We start from the raw sequence: 9,984 nt of genomic DNA, 5'->3' as shown, positions 1-9,984 counted from the left end.
TTCCTTCCTTCCTTCCTTCCTTCCTTCCTTCCTTCCTTCCTTCCTTCTTTCCTTCCTTCCCTTCCTTCCACACTCACTTTTTGTTACTATCCATTTACTATCAGTGTAGGAAATATTCACACCAATGAAATAACAGACATTTTGAAGTATTAATTTTGAAAACTCTTTTCCAAGTCTGATTTAAGCTACTAGCCTATTTTTTTCATGATAGTGAGCAATGGAAATGTGAAAGGAGAAATCTTACTTTAAGAAATACTTAGTCATTTAAAGACCTAGTTTTGGTTTCAGCATTAAATCTGAAATGTTTTCTTTGTTGCAATAGGCAGATGTGCTACCTCTAATTACTCCTGTGTTTTTGGGTATAGAAAGATGATTCCTATAAATCTGAATCAGTGCTAGGACTTATTTTTAGTAATTTTTACCAGCACTGGCAAAGTTAGTCTCATTCTAGTCTTGGCAGGGAAGGTGTTGAAAATACATCACTCAGGGATTTTTGGTGTGGTTAGTGTCAGACACACTGAATTACAGAACCTCAGAGTTGGAAGAGGACTCATACTGAACTTATAGCTCACCCACACTTTCAGATGCTTTTTAGACCACAAGTGAGTAATTTTGGGGGACATAGCTTTAAAAGGAAACTAGATGGCACAGTTGATATCATGCTGTACTTGTAGATAGTAGGATCTGAACTCAGGTACTTTCACAACCTCTGTCAGCCTCAGTTTCCTCATCTGCAAAATGGGGATAATATATAAGGTTGTTGTGAGACTCAAACGAAATTATATATATGTATACATATATAAAATATCCATATAATGCATATTATAGAAATATACAATCATATACACATACATGTATATACATACATGTGTGTATATACATATGTATAGCTTTGCAAATCTTAAAGCACTCTATAAATGCTAGCTATAATTATTGTTGTTGCTTTGTACAGTGGTAGAACCAATGTACAGATCTACTAAGTGTGTCTATAAGTGTGTCTGTTTTCCCCTATATTTCCAATTTTTGTCACTTTTCTTCTTTTTGTCTCTTTGCCAATCTGATGGGTGAGAGGTAAACTCTTTAATTTTCATTTTTTTTTATTATCAGTCATGTGTAAAACTTTTAAAAAATGACTATTGATAATTTGTATTTTTTCCTTAGAAAACTCCCTGTTCATATTATTTGAACATTTTCAGTTGGGGAATGGTTTAGTTTTCAACATTCATGTCCACAAGATTTGGAGCTCCAAATTTTCTCCCCATCTCTCTCCTACCCGCTACCCCAAGATGGCAAGCATACTGATTACTCCTTCCCCCAGTCTACCCTCTCATATATCCCCTTCTATCCCTTTCCTTACCCCCTTTTCCCTTACTTTCTTGTAGGGCAAGATGGATTTCTAAACCCCATTGCCTGTATATCTTATTTCCTGGTTGTATGTAACAACAATATTTTTTAACATTTGTTTTTAAAACTTTGAGTTCCATATTCTCTCTCTTCTTCCCTACTCACCTATCCCCACTGTGAAGACAAGCAATTCAATATAGGTTATACATGTGTAGTCATGCAAAACATTTCCATAGTAGTCATGTTGTAAAAGATTAACTAGATATTTCCCTTCATCCTATCCCACCCTGCATTTATTCTATTTTCTCCTTTGACCCTGTTCCTTTTCAAAAGTGTTTGTTTCTGACTACCCTTTCCCCCAGTCTGCCTACCCATCTATCATCCCCCCTCTTAACTCCTTCCTCCCTACTTTCCTCTAGGGTAAGATACCCAATCGAGTGTGTATGTTGTTCCCTTCTTAAGCCAAATCCAATGAGAGTAAGGTTGATTCATTCCCTACTCTTCCCCTCCATTGTAACAGTTTTCTCTTGCTTCATTTATGTGAGATAATTTACCAAATTCTTTCTTTCCCTTCCTCCTTCTCCCAATATATTCCTCTCTCACCTCTTGATTTTATTTTTTAGATATCATCCCTTCATATTCAACTCACCCTGTGCTCTCCAAGTATACATATACACATGTATACATGCTTACATATACATAAACACACACACATATGTGTGTGTGTGTGTGTGTGTGTGTGTGTGTATTCCCTTCAACTATCCTAATACTGAGAAAAGTCTCATGAGTTACAAATACTGTCTTTCCATGTAGGAATGTAAACAGTTCAACTTTAATAAGTTCCTTAATATTTTTCTTTCCTGTTTACCTTTTCATGCTTCTCTTGATTCTTATATTTCAAAGTCATTTTCTGTTTAGCTCTGGTCTTTTCATCAAGAATGCTTGAAAGTTCTCTATTTCTTTCAATATCCATACTTTCCCCTGAAATATTATACTCTGTTTTGCTGGGTAGGTGATTCTTGGTTTCAATCCTAGCTCCTTTGACCTCTGAAATATCGTATTTCTTTTTTTTTTTTTTTTTTTTTTTTTTTTTTTTTGGCCTTTTTATTTTGGAGGACAATTGGGGTTAAATAACTTGCCCAAGGTTACATGGCTAGTTTTTTTGTGTGGGTGTTAAGTGTCTGAGGCTGGAACTGAACTCAGGTCCTCCTGAGTCTGGGGCCTGCACTTTACTCACTGCACCACCATCTGTGAGCATCTCTGGAAGCAGCTGCTGCTGCTGCTGCGGTTACCACCGCAGCCCTGCTTCTACCTCCACCACCCTGGGGGCAGGGGCCAGACCTTTTTCTTCTCTCACCTAGCTCTAACAGGGTTACCCAACTGACCTTTTATTTTGTCTTTGGGTTGAGAAGTCTGGAAACTGCCACAGCTGCCAGTGATTCAGTCTCCTGAAGTCTACTCCAACTTGGCCTGTGCCGGTGCAGCCCACACGGGACTGTGCTCTGCTCCCAGCCTGGTGCAATAGACCCTTCCTTTTGGCTTGCCAGGCTGTCTTCAGCTGGAGATGTATTTCACTCTGTCTATTTGTGGGTTCTATAGCTCTAAAATTTGTTTAGAGTCATATTTTACATGTATTGGAGGTGATTGGGAGGTGAGCTCAAGCAACTTCCTAATTTTACTTCACCATCTTGGCTCTGCCCCTCAGGAATGGTTCTTTCAAAGCAATTCCCTACATATCTTGGAAATAAGACCTTTATCTGAGAATTTTTTTTGCAAATTTCTTTTCTGCTTACCTGTTTTTCTTCTAATATTGTCATTATTGGCTTTATCTGTGCCAAAACTTTTAAGCATTTGGCACCCCTGCCCAAATTCTTCAGTTTATACTTACTGACCCTGCAATCCCCTACTTGATCATTCTTTCCTTAGCCATAGATCTGAAAAAAATTTCTTCCTTGTTCCTTCTTGATTTATAACATCACTCTTTATGTATACATTTAGAGCTTATTTGGTAATAAAATATGACATTTATGCCCAGTTTCTGTTATACTACTTTCCAGTTTTTCTACCAGTTTTTGTTTTGTTCTTAATGTAATAGCTTCAGTTTGGGGGATTATCAAATAATAGTCTACTCTGTTTACTTGATGTGTTCTCTTGATCAATCTATTTGTTACTAATAATTATTGCTTTGATATCTGGTACTGCTAGGTCCCCTTTTCCCCACGTTTTTCATTAGTTCCCTTCATAGTATTTTTTTTTTTCTTTTTGGAGGGCAATTGGGGTTAGGCAACTTGCCCAAGGTCACACAGCTAGTAAGTGTTAAGTATCTAAGGCTGAATTTGAAATCAGGTCCCCCTGACTCCAGGGCCAGTGCTCTATTCACTGTGCCACCTAGCCACCCCTATCTCTTCATATTCTTGACCTTTTATTCTTCTAGATGAATTATGTTATTATTTTTTAAAGCAATTGGGGTTAAGTAACTTGCTCAAGGTTACATGGCCAGTTATTTGTGTGATTGCCAAGTATCTGAGGCCAGAACCGATCCTGGGTCTCCTGACGCCGGGGCCGGTGCTCTTACTCACTGCACCACCTGGCCACCCCTATTTTTTTTTCTAACTCAATAAAAGTAATCCTTTGGTAGTGGGATTGGTATATTACTGATGAAATAAATAAATTTAGGGTATGTTGTTATTTTGCAAATAATGATTTGACCTCTCTCTGAGGAATGCATATTTCCAGTTCCCCAAATACTTATTGTTTTTCCTTATTATTTTTCTTTGACATAGGTGGCTAACTTGCTCTAAATTATAGAATAGTTGCAATATGAATCAGTGAAAGGAATATCCCCACTATTAAAATCCTTAAAATATTATATATATATATCATATATAATACCTATGATAATCACAGATATTGAAGTTTACTACCTGTGATATATGTTATATATAATACTTCAGTATCTATGATTATCATATATAATAGCAGTGGATATATTCCCACTGATTCACATATAGCATATATATGATATCCATAGCATGTTTTATATATCTATCTATCTATATATATATATTCCTAGATTTTGGTGGTGTTAGTGAGGGTTTTTTTTTTCCACTTAAAGATTTCTCTTTTTTTTCCTCCATTTAATACTTTGTTCTATAATATTGTGAACTGAATGGTTGTAAGTGGAAGGAACTTTTGGTATACCAAAAGTTGCCCTATATTTGGGTGGGGCTGTTGCTACAGTGTTAAGAGACAGGAAGGAAACTATGAATCGAGAGAAATAATACTTGCTTCCGCCCACCCACTTCCCAAAGTGTACATGTGGTTTTGTGCCGTGAGTCTCTGATACAAGCATCCCACAAGTTCAATTATCCTGTGTTCCTTTATCCATACTCAGCTGCCTCTTAAAGGTAAGAAAATCAGAAGGGTTGAGGGTATAGTATTTAAGATATACTCAGTGTTATAAATCAGGATTACATTGTATACTTTCTAAGCACTGAATTGTGATTGTATCTATTTTATTTTTTTACTGTGTTTGCCCCCTCCCCCTCCCCAATACCTGTTGATTTACAGAAGTTGGGTGTGCCACAGGAACTTTTGGAGGCCTGTTCTAGTAAAAGCATTTGGTTCTAAGTCTCTAGAATGCAGAGACAATCAAAGTGCTTCTACTGTTACATAGATATCCTTAGTGAACTATTTGGCACTTACAGTGCTTTTTAAAAATTATGATCATTATAATTCTCTCAACTATAGCAATGTCTCATTTGGTAAAGAATAGGTCTTCTGTTGTTGTGCTGCTTTTAGATAATCCAGGTCCTAAACATGATTTTTCTGTCAAAAGCGAGCCGAATTTGTGGGCTTACATTCTGCTTTCCTTGTGTTGGATAATCTGAGGCCATATGGAGCTCGTTCTGGCTCCAGTAAACATGTTTGTGGTTGCAGAGGAAAATGAATATTTCTCACCCAAATGTTTTCATGTCGTCATCTCTGTCTGGCACCCAGGGGAGCAGATGTTCTGTACATTGACCCCAGCCTAATGGGTAGGATGCTGTGCAAAAGATGCATTTTATAAAACAGACAGCTTATATACTTCATGATCTTGTTTTTCTTAGATTCCACGTAGGCGGGGGGCTGGCTTCAGCATTAGGGAAAAAAATAAAAGTGAAAAAATGAGCTGCATTTAGTTAAAGGACCTGCATTCAAATCTTGTTTCTACCATGTACCATCTCTGCGACCTTGGGCAAGTTCTTTAACTTTCCCTCATCTATGAAATGAAGGAGTTAGACTAGATTACCTCTAAGGCCCCTTTCAGGTTTAAACCCAGGATCTTAAACCTCATCTGTAACTGAAGAAGATGAAACAAGTAGACCTAAAAGAAAATGATTGCCTAGGGTATGTTGATTCTCTTCTTTCCAGTAAAGCTATGAGAAAAAAGGTAAAACAAAACAAAAACAAATAAACAAACAAACTTTGTTCTTAACAGACTTTATCCCCTGGCTTGAGAAAAAAAGAATGCATCTGAGTTACTTATCTTGGACAGGAAAACAACTTACTTAAGCACAGTATTTTTTCAAGTATTTATAGAAGATATAAGGGAGTTTGGGAGAGTCCAAAACTCATGCCTTTACTGGTTTTAATTCTTCTACTATTTATTCCTTAGCAAACTCCTCAGAACGGTTAGTCCAGACTTTTCCTTTCTTATATTCTCAAAGAAGATGAAAATAGTCACAATTCTTTGACTTTTCCTACATGTATTCACAGAAGGAAAAGATCAAGGAAGTTATCTGGATAATTCAAGAGAAATATCTAGAAAAATAGCTTTCAGTAGAAATATCGATATTGGAGGTAGCACAGTGTTGTGCAAAGTGCACTGGACTAGAAGGTTGGAGTCTTGGTCTCTAGGCCTGGCTCTGCCACTTTTAGTGTGGCCTTGGGCAAATCACTTAACTTTTTTAGTCTTCAGTTTCTCTACTTGTAAAATGAGGGGGGTTGAACTAGATCAGGACTTCATAAACTTTTTTCACTCGTGACCTATCAGTGCTTCTTAAACTATGGGTCACAACCCCATATGGATCACATATTACCCACAGTTTAAGAAGCACTGGACTAAATGATCTCTAAATATGTGTTTATATTTCAGCTCTACAATTGTAGGATTTGAAGTGGTATCAAAGATTTCTCCTTTATTTGTGTTTCCTCATCACATATGAATTAATTTTATAATGTTCTTACTGCTAAACTTTTGTAAGTTCACATAAATAATTTCATAACTATATACTTGAATTCTTCTGTATCTTTTACTTCTTTCATATCTTAGAATTATAGAATTTTAGAATGGGAAGGTCATCTGGTTAAAACTATGAAAAAGAATTAACACTAAGTGACCATGCAACATTTTTTTTCTCTTTGCTCTTTGGAGGGGGGAGGGCAGGGCCTTTGGGTTAAGTGACTTGCCAAGTTCACACAGCTAGTAAGTGTGTCAAGTGTCTGAGGCTGGATTTGAACTCAGGTACTTCTGACTTCAGAGATGGTGCTCTATTCACTAGCTGCCCCAATGCAACCTTCTTTTTCTTAAAGGCCCCTAATAAAGGAGAATAGACTACCTTTTGATGTGGTCTATTCCACTTTGCAGTAGTAATAATTGTTGGGAAGACAGCTAGGTGGTATAATGGAGAGAGCACTGGCTGTGGAGTCAGGAAGATATCTCCTTGAGTTCAAATCTGACCTTAGATACTTACTAGCTGAGGGACACTGAGCAAGTCATCTAACTTTTTGCCTCAGTTCCTCGTCTGTAAAATGAGCCAAAGAAGGAAATGGCAAACCACTTCAGTATTTTTGCCAAGAAAACCCCAGATGGGGTCATGGAGAGTCGCAGAGGACTGAAAATAGCTGAACAACCACAAACTAGTTTTCCTTACATCAAACCTAAATTTATTTCTTTGCAGTTTACATCACTCATGTTTAGTTCTACCTTCAGGGGTCGAAGAGAATAAGTGCTGTACCTCTTCCGTAAGACATCTCTTAACTTACTTGAAGACAGCTAGCCCAACTCCCTTAGGCCTTTTTTTTCCTCCAGGCTATACATTTTAAGTTCTTTCAGTTAATCTTTATATATGACATGAATTCTATACCATTCATCATCCTCATTCCTTCCTTTCAGTGCTCTCTTGCTTGGTAATCCTCTTCCTAAAATGTGATAATCAAGACTAAACTCTGTACTGTAGACATGATTTGACCATTGATTGTAGTGTGCAATGTGGATTGTGTTGTTAGGTCAGTTGTGTCTGAGTCTTTGTAATCCCATTTGGGGTTTTTTAGGCAAAGATACCAGAGTGGTTTGCCATCTTCTTTTCCAGCTCATTTTACAGATGAGGAAACTGAGACAAATAGGGTTAAGTGACTTGCCCAGGTTCACACAGCTGGTAAATGTCTGAGGCCAGATTTGAACTCACAAAGATGAATCTTCCAGAACCCAAGCTTGGTTCTCTGTCCACTATACCACCTAGTGGTCCTGCAGTATGGATATCCACTCTTTATTTTTGAGATCTATATCTCTTTATATGAGTAAAATCAAGTTTACATTAGTTTTTTAGACTATAATATCTACATGGCTGTCTCATTGAGCTTACATAACACAGGATCCCCTGGATTGTTTTTAGACTAACTCCTCTATAGCCATACCTTCCCTGTCTTGGACTTAAGATATTAGTTTCTCGAAGCCAAATTCCAGACTTTTACATTGTACTCTATTAAATTCCCTTTTATACAATTCAGTCCCATGTTCTATCATATAAACATCTTTTTCTATCCTGACTCATCATCTATTGGGTAGGCTGTCCTCAGCTTTTTGTGATTTAAGAAATTTGATAAGGATACAACCATGCCTTTATTTTTTTTAAAGCAATCGGGGTTAAGTAACTTGCTCAAGGTTTCATGGCCAGTTATTTCTGGGTGTGGTGCTGAGTATCTGAGCCTGGATTTGATCCAGGTCATCCCGACACTGGAGCTGGTGCTCTTTCTCGCTGAGCCACCTGGCTGCCCCTAACCATGCCTTTATTGATAAAAACATTTAACAAAATGGGGACAGAGGGCAAGCTACTGAAACCCTCCCTCATAGTACTGTAATCCAGTAAGCTTTAAATAATAAATTATGTCTATAAAACAGTGATAGAATATGTAGTCTGTTAGTTCATAGGTGATATTTTTCTTCTCTCTCTGAGTTCTGATGCTCTATTCTTTGTAGAGAGTGAGGATCAGTAATGTTTATGGTATGGCATCCACTGTCAGAAGCAGAACAGGTGCTGGAGACCAATTACACTTTCTCATGAAAGGTTTCCATGTGAATTCTCATGAAGAGGCAGAAGGAATGCCAGTGTAGACTTGCACAGAGTAGGTGCTTAATGCACCTTTGTAGAATGGACGAATGAATTAGTGGCATAAAAATACCTTATAAAAACCAGTAGGTGGATTTTCACATATGAGAAAGAGAAATGTGGTGGCAGAATCTAGCCAGTATAGCCCCCCAAATTGATCTGTGTCCTAGTTTGTCACATGTGAGTTAGAGGGAAATGATCCTTTCTGTGTCATATATAGGACAACTTAATAATGAGTAATACTTAAAAAAAAATCAGATTCAGCATAGCTTGAGCTCTTCCCTGGCTGTATTATTCTTCATTAGGAGAGTTTGTGTCTTCTCAGTTCGTTTTTTGTGGGGAAAGCTGTTATCTTTCTCTGGGCCAATAGCAAACTGATGGCAATTAAATCAGTTGTCTTTTTTTCTTCTTTCGCAGATTTATCTGTCATTTGAATGATTTGGGAAGCTTTACAATGGAAAGATGATAACAACATCTTCCTTGAATCTGAGATATTGTTTGCCAAAATTGGTTAAGATCTAGTTATTATTGTTGCACTTGAAGTTTATGCATGTTGTATCTAATGTATAGATCTACATTTTAAAAGTGCCCCTCCCCCTTCTAATTATCATTACTATTCTCTTGCAGAAGATGAACTGGCAACTCCACCACTAGATGGTATCATTCTTCCAGGAGTGACAAGGCAAAGTATACTGGATTTGGCACACAAATGGGTGGGTGATTTTGTCATTAACAATTTTTCTAACTGTAGAGATTTTCCACTTGCAACTTGTCATGAGATAAACAGTAATGGATATAAGCCCAGGGTAGTGTTGAAATAATAACCCTGTGGTTCCAACTAATCTTATCTCTTCTTTCAATCTTAACATGAGAAAGAAGAGCTTGTTTAAAAGAAGTGTCTTGGCAGGTTCATCAAATAAGTATAATTCATTCCAAAGGATTGAGAGAAACCTGTTAGGCAGGCTCTCAGAAAGAAAAAGGAAAACTGCATTCTGAAGGGTGTTACAAAAATGTGTACCATCATTTTACTTAAAGACCCCTGATTTTTGCTCTCTAAACATTGTATGATGCTGAGGAATAGTTTTTCTATAATAAACATGCATAAAAACTTTTGCCTCCAGCTATATTCATGCTCCCTGTTTCTTTCTTCTTTTCTTTCCTTTTTTTTTTTGCTTTTTGGAGGGCAATTGGAGTTAAGTAACTTGCCCAAGGACACACAGCTAGTGTGTGTGTGTGTGTGTGTGTGTGTGTGTGTGTGTGTGTGTGTGTG

General features: G+C 37.3%; 1 protein-coding gene across 4 annotated transcripts in view; it reads left to right on the top strand.

The window, feature by feature from the left end:
- Positions 1-9,984, top strand: part of LOC138176110 (branched-chain-amino-acid aminotransferase, cytosolic-like) — a 261,292-nt gene that overhangs the window by 222,284 nt on the left and 29,024 nt on the right. For all 4 annotated transcript variants that reach the window (XM_069106853.1, XM_069106856.1, XM_069106855.1 and 1 more), the window contains one exon: positions 9,342-9,427. In XM_069106853.1, coding sequence (XP_068962954.1) covers positions 9,342-9,427 — 86 coding nt within the window. The remainder of the gene's footprint in view (positions 1-9,341; positions 9,428-9,984) is intronic.

Source organism: Petaurus breviceps, unplaced genomic scaffold (assembly GCF_028583685.1).
Source record: "Petaurus breviceps papuanus isolate PSGF00001 unplaced genomic scaffold, PetGlider_PUasm1.0 81, whole genome shotgun sequence".
NCBI classification, from domain to species: Eukaryota; Metazoa; Chordata; class Mammalia; order Diprotodontia; family Petauridae; genus Petaurus; species Petaurus breviceps.
This window is presented reverse-complemented; position numbering and strand designations above follow the sequence as displayed.